We start from the raw sequence: 24087 nt of genomic DNA on the forward strand, positions 1-24087 counted from the left end.
AAATGCCTCACTCTACAACGATGGGTGCTAATTTGACCATTTCTTTGTGCATTCGTCTCAGTTGAATGTGAGCTGGCTGCTTGCATCACTGCGCGGTGGTGACGTGTAGCGTCTGGGAGCTGTCCCAGGAATCATGGTGCTGAAGCTGCAGCTGCAGCAGCGATTCAGCAGCCAATGATCACGGTAGAATTGGGGGCTACGGATGCTTTCACCCAGAACAGGACAGTCCGACCATCGTGTTGGATTTTAACGGAGGGATTTCTACGCATGGAACATGGGAATTCGGTAATTTGGGATGTAAGCTTCACGCAGACTTGTCAACGACCTGCAGCCTAGCAGGAGATTTACGCGAAGAAGAAAAAAACATCCTGAAACTGTGAGTCGTATAGCAATTTTGGGTGGTCCTTCAGGTAAGACCGATTTTGCTTCGTGGCACGCCGTCAATTGACTTGATTTGCTGTGAAAGCCGAATACGTCGACAGTAATCTGAGCTCTGATGGTTTACAAAGAGTGTCTCGATGTTGTTGTGAGAGCCTGTTTGAATTGCAAAGAATGAGGGCTGACGTGTTGTTAGTCTCCATCAGTCCATTGTATCAAAGGCAGATTTGATGCGCTGTGCACTCGTGAATCTGGAGGGTGAAGCCTAGATAGTTTATGTTGAACAGAGCAGGCTGACAATTAGCAGAGTGAACAAGCCATAGCTTTATTACTTGAATGCATATTCCTCTCAATCTAACATGTGGCTTTCCTTTTTTTATTTTTAGCGGTTTCATTTTTTTTTTTTAACTTAATGGCTTCAGACACTTGTTTGCATCGATGGGATTTATTTGCCTTTTGGTTTTCTATCATCGTATCAAGACAATAAGCGACTTTCAATTAGAACATACCTATATCAACACAGCAAACTAAAACGGCTTCTTGCAAACCCAACAAACGCTGGAAAATCGCAACCCGCACGGCGCATTCAACGACACATGAGAAAGCGTTGACCTCCGCATGGTGCTGTGAGTTTGTGGCCGGACACAGCCTCATGCTGCGCGGCCCGGGCATGCTGAAGAGCCGCTGCTGCGTCCTGCTCGGTGACCTGAGGCTGCTCCTTCTCGGGCCACCGACACCGCTGCCCCCGCCGACCCCCATGAGCGTCCAAGGCACGGACAGCCGCGAAACGTGCGTCGTCGTCCCCGACAACAACAACACGTTAGCGCGGAGCCATCAGCACGCGGGGGACCGGGTTGCTCCGACTGCGGCGGGGGCCACGGGCACGTCGGCCGGAGAGCGGTCGTGCTGGGTTGACGCTGCGGAGCTGTCGGCGGCCCTGCGCGGCTGCAGCAGCTCCTCCGATGACTGCTCGAAGGGCAAACTGGAGGAGAGATTCTCCCTCACCAGCTACACGGAAAGTGGTTTCAGGACACCCTTGTGCAGGATCTGCTTCCAGGGACCAGAATACGTAAGTCAATTTATTTATATGTGTTCAGCGGTGACATATGTTTATATGTGGATCTGATCCATAAAACTATTTTTTACATTACTTCTGTCTGAAATCTGAAATGGAATCTGCTGGTGTCAACTAGCTCTCCAAGGAGTATGATAACAGAAGACCAGATCAGGTGTTTCACCATTTAGATCCAAAAAAGTCTCTACATGAGAAATCACTGATCCAACATTTTTTCCCAGTGACAAAACCTGCTCCCTACCTCTTAATAAGCAACCCTCTGGCCTGTGACCTGCATCCTGCACTCATCCTTTTGCGCGACTTGAAACAGCAACGATAGCAGCGATATGGGTAGTTAGACCTTGGCCCCATGGTTGACAAGTCGACACATACACAGAGATTCAGCAACAACTGTGAAATCACATCGACCCATTTCATGCATAAAAAAATCAAATAATTCCTCTCACTCTGCTGTTCACACACACACACTCTGGAAACAGCAACAAAAAAAGAAAGGAAGAAGAATGGCCACAGAACCGAAGGCAAAAGCCTTCATACCACATGCCTCCATCTTTGGGGCCATATTGATGATAACGTCACACTCCATCAATCAGGTGTGCTACAATAAATAATATCAAACTAGACCAGACAAGCACGCTCTCAGCAATTTGCTGACACATTAGTTACAGTGTTTGACTGAGCCTTTGAAGCCACATCGACAAATATGTCACACCTCGCCAATCAGTAATGGAGGTCAGGAGGTTGCAAAAAGCGTAACGTGTGAAAACTGAGGTGTAGAACATGAGTTATTACCCGTCAGTCCGTGCTCATGCTTTTCCTTTACTCAAGCTTCCGGTTGAACTGTATCATTTCATGGCCATTGCGCTGTGAATGGCCAATATAAAATATCAATGTTTCATCAGATAGTGACTCCCACAGCGATACTGAGCATCCCTCAACCCCTGAGCACAGGCGTGTTAATTATCATTGACATGGGGTCTGCTTGTGAGATTAAAAGACAAGGCCTCACCCTTGTCATTTTTGAACTCCAGATAGTCAGCACACTGCAGTGAATACAGAGCACCACTTTCCCAATTTGCAGAGTTTCCCATGGCCTCGTCCGACTCAGCTCCTTGATTATCCCTTGAGACGCTGCAGCCGGTCAATAGCATTTGATTCCATGCCATCTTTTCGTCATGCAAGTTCATATCCATCGCCGGCCGTCCCTGTCTTGCCATCTCCGCTGTTGGTTTGGGTGAAATCCAGATCTGGATCTGCATGAGGTATAAATGGGAACAAAGAGCACGGACTCTCCATTTGGAAAAGAGAGATGAGTTGTCTGTCTGTGTGGGCCACTGTGTGATGCAGGCAGTGGACACATTAGTTATCCTCTGCTCTTCCATAGCCTCCAGGTTGTCACATAGACAGAGGCAGCCAGTATCCGATCTGAAAATCCACCTCGAAAACATTTCCATCCCCAAGGCTGAGATACTCAAGACAGAGTAAAGAATGGAGCGAAAGACATTGCTTTCCTCAAGCACCGCACTAGAAACGGCCTTGAGTGTCTGACAGAGGCAACCTTTTGAAAAATGATTGTACGCTGATTTAATATCACATAAAACCATCTAATAAGTCTATCTAATCAAATTTCTGTCATTTTCTTTGAGGTGCCCTCTGCGATTAACAATCCAAGTCCCTCTGTTTTTAAAAAAAAGCCAGGAACGTTTAATTTCTCAATTTTGATGAATACAATACTTAACACGCACAATACTGGCAAAACTTTGGGTCATATCCAGTTGAAGCATCACCCCCAGTACACTCACACAATGAAGCGGTGGAGGAATGATTACAAAGACCAGTAACTCTTTCAACGATCATTTAAGCCAGACTCCTTCTGATGGAGTTAAAAAAAACATTCACCATCATACACCTTGTAATAAACATCTGAGCCAATGTCACAAAGGCTTGCATCTTTTATCATAGACTCCAAAGTTGTTCATGTATTATAATTTACATGAGACATATTCCCTATTGAAGGTTAGCGACAAGCTATACGGGCACCGGCTCACCTCGTGCACTTGCTTTATTCAAGCATGTGTTTTCAGACTTGATCCTGACCTTGTCTCTCAGGAAATAAGCATTATCTTAGCTCTATTTTCAGATCACAGCGATGTCAAAGTAGAAGTCATATAGTGCACAAGCATATAAAAATGCCATTTCAAAAGGGATTTACAAGATAAAGTAATGAAATATATCAGTGTGGAGAATAAACTGGAATTGTTATGCGTTATTACATTGAAGTGCCCTTTGGGTCCAATGTTAAAAATATGTGTATGTGGGTCCCTGCTGCTTAGAAGAAAAAAATCGGTTATCTCTTCCTATATCATAACAAAGATAATATACTTGCACAGTGTGCTTGTCTGAGAAACACTTCAAAGCCTTAAGGGGTCATTTTTAGCATAATTCTGTCTTAATGGCCCCACAGTACAGAGGCGTAATGCCTCTGTACTCCATCACATGAACATGGAAAAACTCCTCTTCCAGTTGTTGAAAATGGGGTATAAACAAGCCAGCAGGCAACATATTTTGGCCTTACTTTAATTTTATTACTTTTAACCATTAGTTGGCTGTAAAATTAACAACATGCAGTCGTTGTTTTATAAGTCAGGTGAATGACAGGTGAATATTAATTATTCTTTTTGTGATAATTCTTTACCCTCTAACTAACTGACTATGGTTAAAATTAGCCTATGAAGCAGCTTTTCAAATAACTGCAGTATTGCAGGCTGCAGTCTGAACAAAGTTCATGCTTGTGTACCGAATGTGAAGCCAGTTTATTACACCACAATTTCCCCTCGACCTGCTGTAGAGTTAATAGAGTCAACTTGCATTGAATCCAGACCTTAAAGAAATGTTAATAGCAAACCAATTTAGTTTCATGTCCCAATATTGGAAGTGAATCCAATTTTATGAGAAAATAAGGTGCACTGAGGTGTTTTTAGGAACATGCGGCTCAGAGAAAGGGAATAAACAGGGTCAATGCCATCACATCAATCAGATTATTAATACGTTTTTCTATTGTTATTATTTTGAATGCCCATTGACGTTTGATCAACAAAAGGACATTCGGTTGTCCCTTTCTGTATGTATGGGCTGTAATGTCACATTTGTTATCCGTCTCCTCTGCTCCCTCCAGCCTCCGTTGTAATGGAGCGGTATAGGTTTCAGCTCTTGGCTGCAGTCGGGGCAGTCACAGTGAGCGGTCTGAGTCCCACTGGACACGGCAGAAGTGTTCTCGGGCTCCTGCCAACACACTCCCACCCCGGCCATCTGTAGATGGGCCTTTTCTCCTCTAGCTCCCTAATTTTTCCTCCCTTCTCCTCGAGCAGGGTGCCGCTCCGTCTGTCAGACATGTCAGCCCGTTAATGCCTCGGAGAGATCATTTGGAAACTTTTCTTTTGGATTTCTTCCTTCAATCTCTGTGCTGTATTGATGGTAGACGGGTACTGGGCCATATTTCATATTGAATTAACAAATCTGTGGCTTTCGAATTGAATGGCGCAGCTCAGAGAGCAGGGGAGCGCTCTCACAGCAGAGGTGTTTGGCTAATTTATTCTTTCATTCACTACGTGTTTTTTGTTCAGTCCAACTAAGATCAACACGTCTACACAAGAAGGTCCGGTTTTTATGGATCCAAAGTGCTTTACAGGTCAGGACCTAAAAAAGCTGGCGGGCCTGCATCTTTTGGGTCATCGTCTAAATCCAATATGACAATATATTCATGTGAGCTCGTGGCCCACGGTTAAAGATTATAAATCTCACATCCTCAGGATACGACTTGAGAGTAATGACTCGTTTTGGCTGAGCACATATTGCTGTTAAGTGAAAGCCTGATAGCAAATTTAGTGCTTTCGTATTATCTTAGCTGATGGGTTTGGAGTTCTCAAGTCTGACCACCTTTTCGGGAGTGAATTGATGATATTGTCCGGATCAAAGGCTTCTCAAAAACAGATTTTTACTCTTCTGGGGTGCTTCAGTGAATGTCTGTTTTTCTCTTTGAGATCTAAGCAACTGCAGCCTTGAGCGTAACCACATTTTATCTTAATAGTTAATTAAGACACAGGATTTTCATACTTAAAGAAAGCTCATGTGTAGTCAGAGGAGGACGCACTGAAAGCAGAAAGTGGGGCAAGAAAGAGTAAAGGTGAAAATGATTTTGTTTGTTATTCATTCTACAACTTCAAAAGAATATTTATGTTTAGGTGACAGCAACATTTCATTTAAGAGCAGTGTACATTTACGGCAGTGTTTTTATAGCTTGGTTGTTTTTCTCATTGATAAAACCTTCTGTGAATAATTCTGCACTTTTCAAGTACAAGGATTCAAGTATGTTGCCTGTCTACTCGCTGTGGCCGTGGGGCAAAGCTTTCATTTCACACCTGTCCTGCTGTAATGTGACTGAGTGCGCGCGTGTGTGTGTGCATGCTTGCTTGCCTGATTGAGCATGCCACGCTTTCAAAAAAATCAATAGGCTAGCACAAAGAACTTCAAAAACAATGTATTTCTGCAGTTTAACCTGCAGTGTACTGCATGTTAAAAGGTTAGCGGCACACAGTAAATACAGGGAGTAAACAAAGGATTACCAGGCAAGTGATGATTGCTTCGGGGGGGGGGGGGGGGGGGGGGGAGGGGAGATATTTACCCTGAATCACAAAGCACTGCTTGGGTCGCTTACTTCACAGTGTTGCACAGGCAGGTTCATGTTGAGCCAAAATTCTTGTCGTGGGGTTCTGGCATTGATTAGTTCTCTCCTATAGGGGGAGCTCCTGAGCCCATGTCGGTGCAACGGGTCGGTACGCTGCACCCACCATCCCTGCCTCATCAAATGGATCAGCGAGAGAGGCTCCTGGGCATGTGAGCTCTGCTACTACAAATACCAGGTCATCGCCATCAGCACCAAGAACCCGCTCCAGGTGAGCTGTGGGTGTAAAGGGCAGCACTGCAGGCATTTCAAAGCAAAAGAGCTGGATCCAGAATCAAGGTTGAAAATATTACAGTACATCATAACAGTCCTAAAGAAATACAGACAACCAAGATTCTTTGGGTTTATGAGCTCCTGACCCTTCTTCACTGGGACTCATGCAGAGTTCCTTCCAGTTTTAATATCAACATTTCTTTGGGACAAAGCAACATTCCCAGGAATGAATCTCTCTTTTTCTGATCATAAACCGTGGAATTCAACAAAAGTTGAAAGGACATGTTTTTAATTCAACAAGGTTTGGTTTCCTTTTGATGTCTAACACAGAAATATGAGCAGAAACAACTTCTCACTTTAGACTTTGGTCGTATGATGGGTCTTCTGTCAAAGGACATTTACTAAACAAATCTCCAATCTCAATAATTCATTTGATTTCCATACATGTCCCACTGTCTGTATTAATGGCGTATGGCAGTATTCCCTTTTTGAGGACTAGTCAGCCCGTATAATCCTATAGCACGAAACTTTTAACGAATGCATTTCAATCAGTACTCATTGTTTGTATCTTTCTCTTGTTGGCACTTGCTTTCAATGTATTTGTTCCTGTCTTTGTCCTCAGCGCTTCCCACATACTCAGTGGAGTTAAAAAGAGAAATTGACTGCGGTCTTTGTCTTCCTGCAGTGGCAAGCCATCTCCTTGACGGTGATAGAGAAAGTGCAGATAGCAGCCGCCGTCCTGGGCTCCCTGTTCCTCATGGCCAGTATCTCCTGGCTGGTGTGGTCGTCCTTCAGCCCGTCGGCCCGCTGGCAGAGGCAAGATCTGCTATTCCAGATCTGCTACGGCATGTACGGCTTCATGGACATCGTCTGCATCGGTGAGGTGCAAGATTTCACATTGGTCTACTGCTTGTTTAGAACATTTCGAACTTCCTGCGAACTTTAAGACTGTGAATGATATTATATTCAACAGGAAAAGCAAACATAATGTAATGTAACCATCTTCTGGATTTGTGTCCAGATTCAAACTAGTCACGTTCACCTTCAGCCTGCTGTCTTCCTCTTGATTATTTTTCCCTGCTTTGGCCATTGAATGAAACGCCGTACTCTGCGTCTAAAAGAACACTCTTTACTGCTGCAATAGACAGCAGGATAAGAGAAAGAGGAGATCGATCGTCTCCGGTTTGGTGGAGAAGATTGACTGTGGATTCATTAACTCTGCACTTTAAAGAGATTAACTTGTCACCAAGCAGACACAAACACCTCACTTTCACTTATCCACACAGCTGAAGAGGAGAGACAGGATTCTATCCAAAAAAAATGGAAAAGGTTAGAAATAATTAACTGTTTTAGCAGACTGCTACAGCAGAAAACATAACTTCTTACATCAAAGGACGACATTCTATCATACAGTTTTGAATGCAGGCTTAAGTGGAGATGATTGCACAGAAGGTAATCAGCTCAGCAAAACATCCCGTTTTTACAGTATTTCCCTTCACACACTTTATAGTGGAATAAAAGCAGTAAAATGTCAGGGTCCAAAGAGCTCTTGTTGCACAATAATTTCAATTTCCCAGATACAGAGTGCAATGAACATAAATCAATAAGCAATTTTAAACTGTGATAAGATTGTATTGAACAACCCCAGAGAGCAGATGCGTCATTTCTCCTTACATAAATCCCAAAGTGGTGAGGATTGCTGTGTCCTAAGTTGTGTCTGTCTAGAATTCCTCAAACAAATCATATCTCAGGTTATGCTGCAGTACTTTAAAGATTAGCTGTTTTGTACTGCTACTTTGAAGTGAATCTACTGCGGCAGAGATATGTTTCACTTTGTGGCGACAAAGACCCCGCTGCCAGGCAGTACCATCGTCTGATCGATGCTCTGATCTCCACAGCACTGATTGTCCACGAGGGGCCCTCCGTGTTTCGTATATTCCACCGCTGGCAGGCCGTCAACCAGCAGTGGAAGGTCCTGAACTACTGTAAGTCCATGGACAGTGAAGACCTGAAGAACGCCCCTGTGGACAGGACTCTGCCTCAGCCCAGCCCGGGTTATCAGACTGGCGTAGGCGCCTCCACCTCCACCTCCTCGCTGATGGCGGTGGCCTCCGCGGCCGACGGCTCCACCTCCACGACCGCGGTGGCGGTGGCGGCGGCGGCGGCTGCCGCGGAGGAAATGGCAGCAAATGTGGACCCCGGCAGCGGCAGCGAGGTGCAGGACCAGCACTGTCCCTACAGCCTCCTCCACCTCCTCAGTCACCTCAGGCAGGCAGAGGTCCGCGGACAACCGAGCAGCGGCGCACGAGAGCTGGTCATGAGAGTCACGACGGTCTGAGGAGTCCGTTAGAGGCCTTATCTCACATGGAGGTGAACGATTTATGAACTAGGCGACAGTTGGAGGAGGTGGAAAAGACTCATCTCAACTGGATTAACACCATGTGTTCTTGTTTGTTTCAAAAAGCATCTCTGATGTTCTTATGTGCATTGAATAAAAGTCAAAGTGGTTTGATTTGCACAATTGGTTGGAAATTTATTATTTTTTATATTTGGGGTAAATAATATTTGCTAGGTATATAGGCTGTGTATCATTGTCCGATTCTGAGCTTTGCAAAAAATCCTCCATGAGAGAGCTTCTGAGCTTAGATGCTCATTACCATAACCTGAATCTGTTTGTGTTACATAGCACTGGTCAAAAATTTCACGTTGACCACCAACAAATAAAAAATAGAAAAATAGAATCATAGATACAGTTGCAGTATGTAAGCTGGAAAATGTATAGAAGGGCAAAAACAAATAAACTCAAGATTGAGCAGTGAACAATTCCCTAAAGTAATTCACAAACAAAAGTATATTTTCAGCTTTGTAGTAGTTCTTGTTCCATCATTACGACTTCAACAGGCTGACAAGTGTGATGCTATGCAGGGAAGAGTCTCATTTAGATACTAGCAAGATACATAAAAAAATCCAAAAGCCCAAAGATGGTCACAGTAGGAAATGTTTTTCAGGAGCTCCGCCTCAGAAACACTTTGCTCATTAGATAGAAACTAACTTCAGCCTAAGAATACATCTAATATGAATGAGAAGCTTTTATGTCATGCAACTTGTTCCTGTGGGTTTCTATGCAAAGCAGCAGTACACCACAATTTAAACATATTTACTTGTTTAGCAGAGAATTTCATTAATGTATTGATGGGAAAACAAAGAATAGTCATGATATGCACTACCTGCATTATTGATCCTTCTTTATAATCCGCACATTTCCTGGTGGATCGGTGATTTTGCAGCTGCTGTTGCTCATTATAATCAAATGCCAGGAGTAGAGTATCTACAGAGAGTCAGGTAGAGGGCCATGATTTTTCTGCTGAATTATTTAAGCCATGAAGTGCTGATATCAATGGGTGGGAGGCTGCTGGATAGATTCAGCTTGCAAAGAGCTGGGAGGTTGCAGGGAGTTCATTGTGATTCCGTTTGCCTCAGTTCTCTTCACACCTCGTCTCTCCAAACACGCACGCTAACATAGCTTTGTAACTAAACTAAAATAAACAACCAAATGCACAGGAATATTTTTATGGAGTACATCTTCAGCAGTGTTTATATTCAACTGCACTCCATTTGACATGATGATATAATATCTTCTTCATGCAAATAACTTCCTATTCTTCTATTTTATTTTGTTTTAAGGCAATTTCTTTCTAACGGACATCATTCACTAAACAATTCAAGTTGTGCAATACATTTTCATGTCGATACTAAATATTATTTAAACATGAAATGAGACTAAATTCAAACTAAGCAAATTCCTTTTTGGTTTGTATATTGTATGTTTTATTGAGAAAAAGTGATTCATCAAACTCATCAATCAGATTTCTGTCAAATGTTAAAGCTTTTAATAATCCTAACATCTCAGTTGAGGCAAATAATTGAGGCCATTTGCAAAGCCTGAGTGAAATTCATAAAAAGATTTCTTGTGGTAATAGTATAAAAAAAACTGTTCTATAAGCACTGCTTTCATCTGCAGAAAATTGACCCTAAAACCATTTTTTGCAGACTTCACACAGTATTGAACCTTGCCCATTGACTGGGCAAATTGAATACGGCTACTGGGCTATTTGAAGACTTTTTAATATATATATATATATATATATATATATATATATATATATATATATGTGTGTGTGTGTGTGTGTGTGTGTGTGTGTGTTATCAGACGGGCATTCACTCTCTGCTACTTATACATAATAATTGTCGAGGATTGATGAAGTGACAGTTGTTTTAAAGAGGCTCGGATCAGTGATAATATTTGGAGAAACGTAAGACAGTGTGTTAGAGTTAGGTTCTTTACCCTTTTAAACCCATCCTTTTTCATACAGAGACTGACACCTGTCCTGAGTCCAGAATGACTGAAGCCTGAGGCAGAATCTTTTGGGTTAATTGTCACAGAAAAGACAGGCCTGATGTAGAGCCCTACTCCAGGGCATCTGCATTGATATTAGAGGAAACCTACACACACACGGGTGAAACTCCAAACAGGAAGTACCGAGGAAATTCCCACCCACAACATTCTTGGAGTGAGACGTCAACCAACCAACAACAAGCCATTGCTCAATAAATCACCTGTTTACGAGAACTAGACTTTTACCAGCGGGGAACCAATTGAAAAGATGAAACACATTCTGTACCCCTCTTGTCAAAAAAAGATCAGTAAGATCAGTAATAGAAATGATTCTCAGTAACCTGTTTTTGTAGCCTGTGTTCTCCCCCTGGTGGCTCATTGATGAACTGTTCTCTCTCTCTCTCTCTAGCTACTTTAACTAAAAGCAAAGATTTGAATTTACACTCAAGTGTCAGTCAGTCAATGTGCACACTGATTCACAGCTATGGACACAGGAAACTATTAGTATGCTTGTTTAACGTTGATACTTTAATGTACTGTTGCAATAATACAATTCAAACTACAAGAGTAGAGACAACACGTCTCACCCATACATTTTGTTTAGAATAAATATACAGTTTAGGCTTCATCAAAAAGTAACAGTGCTGCGATATATATTTTCTCAATCATGTATATTGCATCTATTAAATTGTAATTTTACTTGTAATATGTTTGCACTGTGGTTTGATGGGCAGTTTTATATATTATAAAAAAACAGCAATTCCTTTGTCGATACAAACTTACATTAATCTCCCTAGTGGCGGTATTGACATTAAAGTTAAAAGAGGTGAAGCACCACTTTTCATCATTTAAACATATATGGCTTCCACAACTAACAATTTAACTATATTCTAACAAAATGAATCAGCCTTCATTTGTGAAATGAATATTTAAGGACTTTACGTATAAGATGTATAAGATTCACAGCTTCTTTACCTTTAAATAATCTGTATGCAGCCGGCCTGAAAAAAGAGAGAGTCACCGGGGAGAAAAAACCTCGGATTGCCTGCATCTTTCTTAATAATCTCTCATTTGCTACCTCAGCATTTCTTCAGATGCTCCCCCATCCTACACAGACACACACACACACACACAGACACAAACACACATGAGTTCTCTATAAACAGCAGCGGCGCTCTGTGAGCAGGTCAATAGCAGCACCACATGCATTTCCCTAACGGGGCCACTGATGAGGGACTTCCTGAGCAGGATGCCTTTGAATGTCGACAAACAGACCGCCTGGTGCTCTTCTGCATTCCTGCTGATCGTCACACTGTTAGCAGGGAACAGAGTGCGTCTTGATTAGAATACATCCTTCAAACTAGGGGCACATAACCTAAATGTCCAATCCTTGTAAACACTGTGGGTTTACAATTGCATGCAACAAAATCTGGATCAGCTATGCTATTATTTCCACATTTGACAGGGCTCTTTAGTCAGCAATCCTGCTTGCTGTTTTCATTTTTTTTGTTTTGCTTTTTAAAGGGAAGATGTCTCCCTACACACGAGGCCTCTCTTTTAGTGCTGGCAGAGATCTTCAAAGAGGAAACCAAATGTGCAGCAAATGGCTGATGGGTCGGTTCTATTCTCCTCTTTCGCTGAACGCCCATCTCTCCAAGCGCACCGCTACCTTGCTCCTGCTATCTCACAATATACTTTTCAGTTTACATTTTCAGGAAAGCATATCTGTACTTGCTTAAAGTTAAATAAAGAACAACATTTCAATCATCAGCACGTCAGATGGACCTCGCTAGATGTCATTTATGATCATCCATCTGCAGAGTTTTCAGGAGACATTGAAAAATGTATTTGGTCAAGAACAGCCTTTTACAGACGATTACCAAAGATGAAGGCATCACAATGTTGCTTTTAGTTTAATTTCCTATTAATGTATATATATATATATATATATATATATAGTAAGGACATAAAATGTGCAGAGACCAGATACCAGAAGAAGACAGGGGGATGATGCACTGTGATTTAACAACTAGAGCATTTGTCCTGTCCAAATAAAGCGAGGGGAGGAACGTGCAAAACACAAAATAGGGAACATACAATAACTGCTCGTAGCTTGGCAGTAACAAAAGTGAGTATGGAACACAAGAGGTAGGGAAATACAAAAACAACCCCGGAAATTTACTAAACAAAAACCAGGACTGTGACAGCACAATGATGAGATGTATTTTAATAGCTGGTTTTATCAGACAAACGGTGCAACCCTCAAACAATCTTCTTTGAATCGACTGGTTGATTAATGCAGTCCTTATTTCATGCTTTTGGGATATAAAACATTTTAATTCCAACATGACATCCCTGCTGCTGCGTGTAAACAGACTGGGAGCCCGTGCAGCTCTTCCCATGTAAGGACATGCAGCAGTGGCGTGCACGTGTCTGCAGAGCTGCTGTGTGGAGAGAGTCCGTCCGCGACTCACTTTTATTCTGTCAAACCGCGCAAATAAAACACAGTGTTACAGCACCTTGTGTTTATTTAAAGCTACTTCATTGTCCAGAGTTATACCAATATTGGAGATTGGGTCGTGTCTCTGCCTGCTCCAGCAGCAGCGGCGTCGCACACCAGACGATTATGTAAACATCATCCCTCAAATCAAATTCCGTACCGCGTGCGCGTGCGCGCGCGCGTCGATTGAGATTAAAAGTGGGCGTCTTGCTGAAGAGCCCCGGTCGCCTGCGATGGGATCTCTGATCGGGGACTCGATCCACAGTTTGCATTCTTTAGTAACTGCTTCCATTCCCCGAAAGGTCGTTGTGGCTCGGTAGCAGGTTGGTGCGTCCAGGCGTCGCGGTGAGTTCACTTAGGTTTTTTAACTTTTAACAAGCAGTTCGAAATATGAAGCAGTTATTCTTCGGTTACTTTACTTCATAGTTGATAAATAAAATAAAAATAGCGTTCCTCCCGAACGGCCACGGTCAGAGTTTGATCTTTTGAGATTATAGCGTCAAATGACTGGGGTCATAATTAAGTCAAATGTTAAGGTACTTGTTCTTTACTTGGCTATTTTTTGATACTTTATACTTGTACTACACTACATTTCAGGGTGAAACAGTGTACTTTGATTACAAAATATTATCACCAAAAACATTCTGATTGTGCCACAGTCCACTTAACCAATCAAATAATTAAAATGAAGTAGCTGATCCAGTAGAGCTAATTGTACTTTAGTGTTGGGCGATTTAATCAGTGCTTAATGTAAAATATACATGTGTGAAGGTCCTGAATAGCTGTTAAATGAATGGGCTGAAACTTAAAATGCCGTACTTCCTGCTGTATTGTAATAAAGAAGAAATACTCATAATACTAATATGAATAGCACCTCAAAATAGTACATGCGTATATGTACAGTTCTTACATTCAAGCAACAGCTCAGCTTTTCCTATCGTCATCTTAGTTTGATAGGATTGAGAAACACCGACAGTTCAATCTGTGTTTTCTTTCTTTAGTAATTTATGAAATGCTTTTAGTCAAAGTTATGCTCACATAAGGCCAACGGCTGTCCAATCTGCCCCCGCAATACTGTACAACTCCTCCTTAAATGTGGACCCTCCTTAAACAAAATCTTATCTGGATTTTTTTCACGTTGCGTCATACATGACGTGAAACAGTTTGAGAACCCCTCGGCGTGTGGGATGTAACAAAATAAATTCCATTTCAAACACAGATTTAAATATTGTCCTTCTTTTCAACACAGCGTGCTCATTCACAGACATTGTTTAAAACAACGATAAACACTCCTGAGCTCTGTGGAGATGCCTTCTGCGAACGCTCACTTGTTTGACAGCTATTTCCTGCGTTTTAAGGGAGTGTTGCAGTGAAAAGAAAGCATTCAACAACCGTCCTCTCCCCTCTAGCCTGTATTTTTTTGCAGGAAAAATGGCTTTCGAGATTTCGGCGCTCATCATTCTGTGCGCGCTCCAAGCTGCGGCCCCTCAAGGATTGGTCCCTCGGGGACCCAGGCCAGTACCCGGCCGAGGTGACAGCCCAGATCCGACTCCGCCTCCACTTCTGCCGATACCCCCAGGTTGTATGAGTGAGTTCTTTTGGTTTAATTTAAACTAGAATATGATGATGTCTTATCCTGAAAATAGAAATACGGTGCATCCCTCATGTTACCTCAATGTTACCTCAATTACCTGTTTTGGCAACAACATATTTTTGGAACTACAGTGGGTAATAGAAGTATTTATTATGTTCATATTTGCTCAAACTGTCACTATTAATCTGTCCTCTTTTAGTGCTCCTTTTGCAAACTGCAATCAAACTGATCAGCTCTGATCAGCTCTGATCAATTAAGGATTCTTCTGCTGTTGGTGTGCTTAAGTAACTGTGGTGGAAGGAAAATACAGATCCTTTACTTCAATAAAAATACTGAAACATCCTAAAACTACAACATTAAGAGTAACAGTATATATTTTCTTTCACCATTGAAGCATATAAATCTGTAACACCATAACCTTTTGTCTAAAAAATAGCTAAAACTATTATGAATTATTTACAGTCAATTGAAATAATGATATTCATCATTAGCAAAAACTGCTGGAACCAGCAGGGAAGTTTACATTCTCGTCTGGTGTTTAGCTGCTGAAACAGAACCCTATGATGAATGTAGGCTTGGATCTGGGAAATAAAGCAGCTTTTAATACACACAAGATGCTGTAATGATCTATTTATGTATGTGCCTGATTTGGTGGAACAAGAGCGAGTCAAGTGTCCAAACAGCAGCTTTACAAACACTTCAACACCCTTGGAATGCCTAATAACAGCTTAAACAGTTTTCAAAATATTTGAGATGTAATATTCTTCTTGCTTGATTTACAACAAAGCTTCAGATAAGCTCTTTATGTTTTTAGTGTGAAAAAAAAACATAATTTGTAAAGTACCTAGCAGGCCGTTCAGGATAGCTACTTTAGTCTGACGAAACGCTGTCACAAAAACTGTGTTCATCTCATTTGAAGACCATTTTATGCCTTTGATATGATTATGCAATACTATGTTGTTGCCAGAACACACTTTTATGGGCCATTAACTGTCACAAACGGCTCTATTTCTCACAGGAACCTAATTTTCGTGCCAAGTTCTTGTTAACTTTTACAGATGTACAACAGAAAGCATCCTGACCGTAAACATTACAACCCCCCCCCCTCCTCCCCCCCCCGGCCACAAACCTTTCACCCTGCTGCCATCTGGAAGCTGCTGAACTATCAAACCTCAAAACAGCTTCATTCCTCCGGCTGTGAGACTCCTTAAATCACCCTCCGTATATTGTTTTCTTGTTTTTCTTTTTACTATTTAGAGAATTGGGACACCAAAAGTTTTGCAAATGTGGCGTGGGGTGACAAGTAAAAACTTTGATTGTGAATACATATGAGTATCTTAAATAAGTTGAACACAGAATCAGAAGAATAAATAAAATGAATTCCCAGGCTCTGTTACCAACGTTCAATGCTTTATGAAGCTGTTTACACTTGCCTCGTGTTGGCTAAAACTTTGGTGACATAATTATACAGTTGAATTACAAATTCCGGTCCATCGTGTGACGTCCAAAAATACTTTTCCCATGGTCTTACATTTGGGAGAAGATTTCTGTAAGCAGATGATTTCATTTTAGGTAAATCGACTTTGTGTAAAAAACTCTTGAAAAGCCCTTATTTAAAGTTATTTTGCCTTCTCCAATAAGTGGTAAATAAGTAGACTTTCTTCTTCTTTCTTGTTCTCTCCTCCAGATGGGATAATCGACTGTCCCATCAAGGTGTTCTTCACCCTGGACACCTCGGAGACTATCGCCCTACACGAGGCCCCGCCTGGCAGCCTGGTGAAAACAGTCATGGAGTTCACGAAGGTCTTTGCCCAGAGGCTGGTCGACGAGCAGTACAAGGGCCAGGTCCAGATGTCCTGGTCCATAGGAGGCCTGAACTACTCTGAGACGCAGCACGTCTTCAGCCCGTTCACAACCAAGGAGACCTTCATCAGGAACCTCAACAGGATCGTGTATGAAGGCAAAGGCACCCACACCGACTGCGCCCTCCAAAGAATGACTCAACAACTAACCAACCACTACTCCGGGACCAAGCCCGTCCTCTTCTCTGTGGTCATCACTGACGGGTATGTGACGGCAGAGCCGTGCGGAGGGATGAGGGAGATGGCGGACAAGGCCCGGGAGAAGGGAATCCAAATTTTCTCAGTGGCAGCGTCCAGGAGCGTCGATGAACCGGGAATGAAGGACATAGCCGGCCCGCTCCATGAAGTGTACCGTGACGACTACAAGGTTGTGGACATCGTCAGCGGGAGGCCAGAAATAAACACCGCATCCATCCATCGCATCATACAAATTATGGTGATCTTCCTCCTTTCTTACCTCAAATACTGATAATCTAATTCAGATTTCATTTTCAGTATCACTAAAGGACACTTTTAACTTAGTCTTTTTTTTTTGCAGAAACATCAAGCCTATGCACAGGTATGGAGGGATTAAACATGATTATGTGCTATTTTAATTGAACATTAAAAAAGGATACATTAATCTTGTAGAAATTGTGCAAAATCTTTTTACGTTTTACTACAGTTGACATGATTTTGTTGTGGCGTTTGATCATTTAGTGCTACCAACTAAAATGCTTGAAGACACCCGGGATGCCCGGGCAACCGGGGCCCGACGGTCCGAAAGTGAGTATAAAAAAAATAAATGGAATATATGGAAATGATTTATACCTCTGCTTGTCCCAAATATTTTGTTGTCCTTTCTACTTGTTTTTAGGGCTCAAAGGGAGACAGGGGTTTTGCTGGGAGAAAAGGAGAGACGGGCAAACAGGTATGTCAAAGATAGCATTCCTATTATTATTATTATTACTGTTATTATAACAGAGATTCTGTTTCTGATGTTATTGATTTATTATTTTACAGGGTGATCCCGGCATTGAAGGTCCAATCGGAAAACCTGGTCCGAAGGTTTGCTGCTTGATGACCTTGTGTGCTTCACATTCATTGGTTAACTAATCTGTCCTTCCTAATAACGTGTGCCTCTGTGCTCTGATGTAGGGAGAGACTGGTCTGAGAGGTGACAAGGTGAGAGCCATCTTTATACCCCCGATTTTCAATTCATCTTGTGAAATTCATTGAAATTCTGCTGAATTGATGGACTTTCATTACCTCATCAGGGTGAAATCGGAACAGTTGGAGCAAAGGTACATAAGTGTTTTCATGTGTCCTTGCACATATTTTACATCCCACCACGTCCTACGCCATCAATGGTTTGTTTTCTGTCGTTAACTCTTCTGTTTTCTGTGACTTTCGAATACTCAGGGTGTGGTGGGAGTAGCTGGCGGGAATGGAACTGACGGTCGAAAGGTGAGTCTTCGTGAGACGAAATATACGCGGTATGCGGTGAGTCTTTTCAGCGCGCTGATGTCATGCCGTTGTCTCTGTGAAATCTTCAGGGTAAAATGGGCCATGTTGGAGCTCCTGGTTGCAAAGGTGATCCGGGTGACAAGGTTAGTAAAGAACTTATATGAAAGGTGAGAAAGTTTAGCTGTGGCTCGTGGGTCCAGTGCTATTATTATTGTCTTACTTTACATAATATACATTTATTAGATGAAATTGTCTATATGCTTTGTTAACTATACAATCTATCAGCCATAGAGCTATAATAAGTGTGTTTGCTGAATTACTGTATACTTCTGTTGATGTCTATTAAAGGGATCAGATGGTTACCAGGGAGACTTTGGAGCCACGGGGCCACCCGGTGAAAATGGAGCAAAGGTCTGTGTTTGATCAAACTTGGGATCTTTGTCCGCTGTAAATTATCCTCCAATAAGTACACGATTAAGAAACAGCAACCAGCAGCTCTGTGAAGCACAGCTGTGCTTTTTGCCAATGTTTACTATGTTTACCGACTTTGTTTTGAATGTGTGTTAATATTCGATCACACCCAATAAAACGTAGAGCCGAGGCTGATGAAGATGTCGGTTTAGAGGCATTTAGTCATAGAGTAAAGTATAAACTCATTATGGCGTTATTACTGAGGAGGCCATGAATGTTTCTTCAGTCCCTTTGAGATCATTTCCCATTAAAAAAGAAACATTTCAACTAAGTAGCGGTGTGAGGGGAAAGTTTAATGGATCCCCAACGTTAGCATGATTCATCCTCTGGGAATCACAGGATTTTACAGCAAATCGCTCGGAGGTCGTTGAGATACTTCGGTTGGGACCAAAGACACGTCAACCAACACGGCTACTGTTTATATTTATAAATGCATCGTTTTTGGAGCGGAGAACATCCGTGCAAATATGTTAAGATAAATGAATTTGTTCTTTTAGGGATATCTAGGGCTCCCTGGGAAGTCGGGTCGTCCGGGCCTTCAGGGCAACCCAGGAGCAAAGGTAAACTTTGACTTGAACAGAACAGAAAACATGATGAGAAAATTAAGACCATCCTTTGCTAAAAAATAAAAATTCTCTGTTCTTTAGGGGGATGTTGGACATCCTGGAAATCCAGGGCCACCAGGAGAAAAGGGTTTTGTGGTATGGAGTAACATTTATTTAATTTGAATTTCTGCTGCTGAGTTACCAAGTAATATATAGCAGGCTGACCCAATTTTATTATATCTTGCAGGGAATTGGTGGCTTACCTGGAGAAGGAGGTGAAGGGGTATGTCATACCCATTTATTTAAAAAAGTTTTAATTTTGAAAAAGATTTCCATAGTTTGTTAATAATGCAAATTCAATAAATATTAACAGGGCCGGAGAGGAGACCCAGGGACAAAGGGAAGGCCGGGCCCCGATGGGCTAAAAGGAGAAAAGGTAAGTTCAGCGCTCAGAGGAAGCTTTTTAAAGAACGACCTGGCAAAGCTGCAAAAAATACAGTTCTACAGAAATCAACTTAATGCAATGTGCTGTAAAAAACATGCAGAGAGGAGCATGATGGGAAACAGCGCCGCTCCAGAGAATAAAAAACTTGGAGTCAACTCTGTTGACCTAACAGTGGAATTCAACATCACGAGAGAGTCCCATGTGTCTCAGACCACTCCGCAGAGAAAGATCAGATACACTTCAGTTCCAAGCGTGAACCCGCTCTGTGTTTCTGTTGGGCATTTTCCAATCAGGTTCTCTGGATGATTCTGCTGGTATTCTCCTGATATAGAAAGTTTTGTAGATATTTCCCGATGATAATCGGCGTGATGCTGATCCTGCCGCGCTGGTTTATCCCCTAGGGAGAACTGGGGCTGCTGGGAGCCAGAGGACGGCCCGGAGAAGACGGATTCAAGGGCGCGAAGGTGATGGGATCATGCTGCGGGTGGATTCTGGCAGAGGGACTATTTCTTAGATCTGCCTTTGTGTACTGGGTCTGCTGCCAAGAGAGCTGACCTTATCGTAAAAATCATTTCTTCCATGGTATTTGAACTGCAAAAGAAATATATGTGTATTTATTTTTCCTGACAGTTCATTGCAAAAATGCCATCTAGAATAAGTCAGTGTATGTGGGCTGGAGTGAAGGTCATGTCTAGTGATGATTTCACTGGTACTTTCTCTTTCAGGGAGACCCAGGACTGCCAGGACCGAGGGGTCCGACGGGAGAACCGGGGGGTCCCGGAAAAACTGTGCGTCATTAATAACACCATTAAACTGCCTATTGTCGGCTTCTGTTTTAAGAAACATTCACATTCAACATTTGTGAAAAATATACCGTTGATAATAAATACTTTATCCGGTTTGTTATTTGGTTCTAGGGCCCAATAGGAAATCCCGGAGATCCTGGAAGAAGGGGAGACTCAGGGCCACCTGGACCAAAAGTGGGTCAAATCATCATCAATTGTAAAACGCTCTGACAATTTGTGATGGATTTTATTGAATTTTTTTTTTCTTTTAAAGGGTGACAACGGAAGACCGGGATTCAGCTATTCTGGACCGAGAGGACCAGCTGTACGGTGTTCTGTTCACCTCACAAAGGTCCCACGTGTTGAACACCCGAGTCTAAAGTAACTCTGCTCCTTCCAGGGAGACAAAGGCGATCCGGGTAGAAAAGGACCCACGGGGAGCAGAGGTGATTGTGGTGCTAAAGGGGAAGCTGGAAATAACGGACCACCAGGAGACTCTGTAAGTTAAATAAACCATCATTTGAAGTTCAATACGGTTTCAGTCAGAGCAACATGTGCTCTGATGATCAGCAATTGTAGATTAAAAACACACCAATTGGTTTTTATGATGTGCAAAACAAAAAAGCCATTAAATGCACACTGTGTGTTCCTTTCAGTCTCGCATGATTACCGCAGAGAAGCGTGAGTTTAGATGAATATTAAAGGCTTGTGGGAAACTCGGTTGTTCTGTACTCATTTGGACAAAGGAACCAATAGATCACGACGCACCCGCTCAACAGAGTTTTGTGTGGCAATTTGTTGTCAACCATTGAAATGAAGTAGTTCGGGATGCTCTGCTCGCCTTCTGTAGAAAAATCTATTAAGGCTAAACAGATATAGAATCAGTGTATTCTACTTTATACAGAAACACTTGCTTCTTCTGCAGGGGGAGCCGGGTCAGCGGGGTCAGCCCGGGGAGAGAGGACCCAGAGGAGATAGTGGACCAGACGTAAGCAACAGCTCAACCGCTCAGATCTGACCAAATTTCAGATCCAACTGCTTTGCTCTGTCTTTGTCTATCTTTGTGTGTGTGTGTGTGTGTGTGTGTGTGTGTGTGTGTGTGTGTGTGTGCGTGCAGGGGCACCCAGGACCAGCGGGGGATCCGGGGCTTAACGTAAGTCAACATCAGAAAATACTATATAGCCATTTGAATACCTTGATTATAATACTTCAAACGTGCACACCTCTCACTGCAGGACTGTGACGTCATGAGTTACATGAGGGAGACGTGCGGTTGCTGTGGTAAATATCGCCGCTCAAACAGCTCCATTGTTCCGTATCTTTCAACACACTGATCCGCTTCTCGTCCCCTGTCTCAGACTGTGAGAAGCACTGTGGAGCTCTGGACATTGTATTTGTAATTGATAGCTCCGAGAGCGTCGGGCTCACCAACTTCACTCTGGAAAAGAACTTTGTTATCAACACCATCAACCGGTTGGGATCTATGGCCAGCGACCCTACGTCGACAAGCGGTACGGTCAAAACGACACAAACCCTTCTGCAGACACGGTTTCAAGTAACGGGAAGTAGAGGTTGCCAGAAAGTAACACCCTTAATCCACCACTTAACGCCAAAATACCGTGCGAAAGGCCTCGCTGCACGGATCATTGATTGTGTGACTGCACAGTAAGAACTAAGGACAGCTTGTCAGCATTGCATATATCCAGCCGTCTAAAGTGGGACCAGCTTCTTACTGGAAGCATTTTTAATTCAAACCAGTGGGAACATTAAAACACAATTCTCTTGATTGAATTTTTCTAAGAAGCCCTACTAAACATTCATGAATATGGTTACCGATATTGAATTTCTTGTAATGTACAAATCCACCCTTTGACCAACAGACCATTTTTTCAGGACAGACCCGATCGTAATATAGGTCATTAGGCAGTCTAACGATTAGGAAATAAGTAGCTCATAAATCATCCATGGATACTTTGGTTAATTTGAATTGTATTATTGGCATTTCTGTTTACAATCATGATTTAAAGAGTAAGGCCTCATCTGCGCCCCCTGACACGTCTACTTCTTCCAGGCACACGAGTCGGAGTCGTTCAATTCAGTCACAACGGGACCTTCGAGGCCATCCGTCTCGACGATCCCAAAATCAACTCCATGTCGGCCTTCAAAGCGGCAGTGAAGGAGCTGCAGTGGATAGCCGGCGGCACCTTCACCCCCTCGGCCCTAAAGTTTGCCTACGATAACCTCATCAGGGACGGCAAGAGGGCCCGGGCCAAAGTGTCCGTGGTGGTGATCACAGACGGCCGCTTTGACCCGCGCGACGACGACCACCTGCTCCAGTACCTCTGCGACAACGGCGTGGTGGTTAACGCCATCGGGGTCGGCGACATGTTTGACAAGACACAGGATAACGAGATCCTGGACTCCATCGCGTGCAACAAGAAGGAGCGCGTCACCGAGATGGGTCGCTACGTCGACTTGGTGTCCGAGGTGTTCATGAACACGATGGAGAACGTCCTCTGCCCCGGTGAGCGCGGGGGGGGGGGGGGGGGTCAAAGCGGTACACGCGCTGGGATCTCAGCACTGGAGCTTCTGAGCAGGTTCTCTAAATGATGTCCTTTTGGTTTCCCCTAACCCAGACCCTGTGGTGGTGTGCCCTGATCTCCCCTGCCAAAGCCGTAGGTGTTTTGCTCGCTCCGAGGTGGTTGGTTGCACGCTATGATGCAGCCTGGTGAATGACCCGGGTCTCTTTGGTTCACAGTGCCCGATGTGTCTGCGTGCGTCCAGCGGCCGGTGGATTTGGTGTTTCTGCTGGACGGCTCGGAGCGCCTCGGGCTGGAGAATTTCCGGCTGGTCCGTGAGTTCGTGCAGAAGGTGGCGGAGAACTTGGCCCTGGCCGGCAGCGGCAACGACCCCATGAGAGCCCGCTTGGCGTTGGTAGAGTTCGGCAAGGAGGTCGAGAACAGAGTGGCCTTCCCTCTCACGCACGACCCCGCCGTCATCGCCGGCGGCATTGCGCGCTTGGGTTATCTCGACACTTCTTCGAGCGTGGGGCCCGCCATCACCTACGCCATCGACAACATCCTGAGCAGGGGGAGAGGTCGCAAGACGAGACCCAACGCGGAGGTGTCATTTGTGTTCATCACAGACGGCGTCACCGACAGCAGCGACCTGGACGAGGCGGTGAGCGCGATGCGCAGGGAACAGGTGATTTCCACGGTGGTAGCCACGAGCAGTGACGTTAACCACGACGTCCTGATGAAGCTGGCCATGGATGACAAGGACGCCATCTTCGTGGGAAAAGACTTGTCCGATCTGGCCCGGTCCAGTTTGTTTGACCGTTTCATCCAGTGGGTGTGTTGAGGACAGAGACCACACGGATGCAGACGTCATACTTGGTCGCACTGCTGTCAATCTTGCATTTTCACACTGGTTTACTAAGATTATTCTGTGCACTGTACAATTTGCAAATGATCCCACGGCATTGTGCTTTGTAGACCTCTTTCGTAGGGAAAACTTTATTCGTCAACATGATGTTATACAGAAATCAAAAGTACAAGCGTTAAGAGATGCTCTAGATTAAAAGCACTCAATTGTCAAATACTGAAATTTTCATGGAATTGGAACAGGAGATTATTT

General features: G+C 43.3%; 2 protein-coding genes across 5 annotated transcripts; both read left to right on the top strand.

Annotated features, from left to right (window-relative positions):
• The first annotated feature begins 52 nt into the window (after positions 1 to 52).
• Positions 53 to 8928, top strand: marchf4b (membrane associated ring-CH-type finger 4b). Of its 2 annotated transcripts, XM_037488793.2 has the most exons (5): positions 53 to 410; positions 765 to 1447; positions 6250 to 6405; positions 7093 to 7285; positions 8306 to 8928. In XM_037488793.2, the coding sequence occupies exons 2-5, from the start codon at positions 1031 to 1033 to the stop codon at positions 8743 to 8745; spliced, it is 1206 nt and encodes a 401-aa protein (XP_037344690.2). In that variant the 5' UTR covers positions 53 to 410; positions 765 to 1030; the 3' UTR covers positions 8746 to 8928. The 2 variants fall into 2 exon arrangements, with proteins under 2 accessions (XP_037344690.2, XP_037344688.2); XM_037488791.2 differs by having other exon boundaries at positions 53 to 1447.
• Positions 8929 to 13486: 4558 nt separating this feature from the next.
• LOC119228669 (collagen alpha-2(VI) chain-like) lies at positions 13487 to 23942 on the top strand. 3 transcript variants are annotated; one of them, XM_037488503.2, is made up of 28 exons: positions 13487 to 13648; positions 14713 to 14891; positions 16585 to 17195; positions 17298 to 17318; positions 17459 to 17524; positions 17616 to 17669; positions 17762 to 17806; positions 17897 to 17923; positions 18016 to 18042; positions 18161 to 18205; positions 18295 to 18348; positions 18554 to 18616; positions 19174 to 19236; positions 19324 to 19377; positions 19469 to 19504; positions 19595 to 19657; positions 20068 to 20130; positions 20392 to 20454; positions 20584 to 20646; positions 20726 to 20776; positions 20852 to 20950; positions 21377 to 21439; positions 21569 to 21604; positions 21687 to 21732; positions 21810 to 21962; positions 22523 to 22975; positions 23088 to 23126; positions 23210 to 23942. In XM_037488503.2, the coding sequence occupies exons 2-28, from the start codon at positions 14735 to 14737 to the stop codon at positions 23809 to 23811; spliced, it is 3117 nt and encodes a 1038-aa protein (XP_037344400.2). In that variant the 5' UTR covers positions 13487 to 13648; positions 14713 to 14734; the 3' UTR covers positions 23812 to 23942. The 3 variants fall into 3 exon arrangements, with proteins under 3 accessions (XP_037344400.2, XP_037344402.2, XP_037344401.2); XM_037488505.2 differs by having other exon boundaries at positions 14713 to 14882; XM_037488504.2 differs by having other exon boundaries at positions 14730 to 14891.
• The last annotated feature ends 145 nt before the right edge of the window (positions 23943 to 24087 follow it).

Source organism: Pungitius pungitius, chromosome 10 (assembly GCF_949316345.1).
Source record: "Pungitius pungitius chromosome 10, fPunPun2.1, whole genome shotgun sequence".
Lineage (NCBI taxonomy): Eukaryota > Metazoa > Chordata > Actinopteri > Perciformes > Gasterosteidae > Pungitius > Pungitius pungitius.

What these genes read in the sequence shown, in the direction of transcription:
- marchf4b (XM_037488791.2), top strand. Translation starts at nt 1,031, where the DNA reads ATGCTGCGCGGCCCGGGCATGCTGAAGAGCCGCTGCTGCGTCCTGCTC. An exon ending in GCTTCCAGGGACCAGAATAC is followed by an intron (nt 1,448 to 6,249) that starts GTAAGTCAATTT and finishes TCTCTCCTATAG; the next exon opens with GGGGAGCTCCTGAGCCCATG. An exon ending in CATGGACATCGTCTGCATCG is followed by an intron (nt 7,286 to 8,305) that starts GTGAGGTGCAAG and finishes TGATCTCCACAG; the next exon opens with CACTGATTGTCCACGAGGGG.
- LOC119228669 (XM_037488503.2), top strand. Translation starts at nt 14,735, where the DNA reads ATGGCTTTCGAGATTTCGGCGCTCATCATTCTGTGCGCGCTCCAAGCT. An exon ending in TCGGAACAGTTGGAGCAAAG is followed by an intron (nt 18,043 to 18,160) that starts GTACATAAGTGT and finishes TCGAATACTCAG; the next exon opens with GGTGTGGTGGGAGTAGCTGG. An exon ending in AAGGTGATCCGGGTGACAAG is followed by an intron (nt 18,349 to 18,553) that starts GTTAGTAAAGAA and finishes TGTCTATTAAAG; the next exon opens with GGATCAGATGGTTACCAGGG.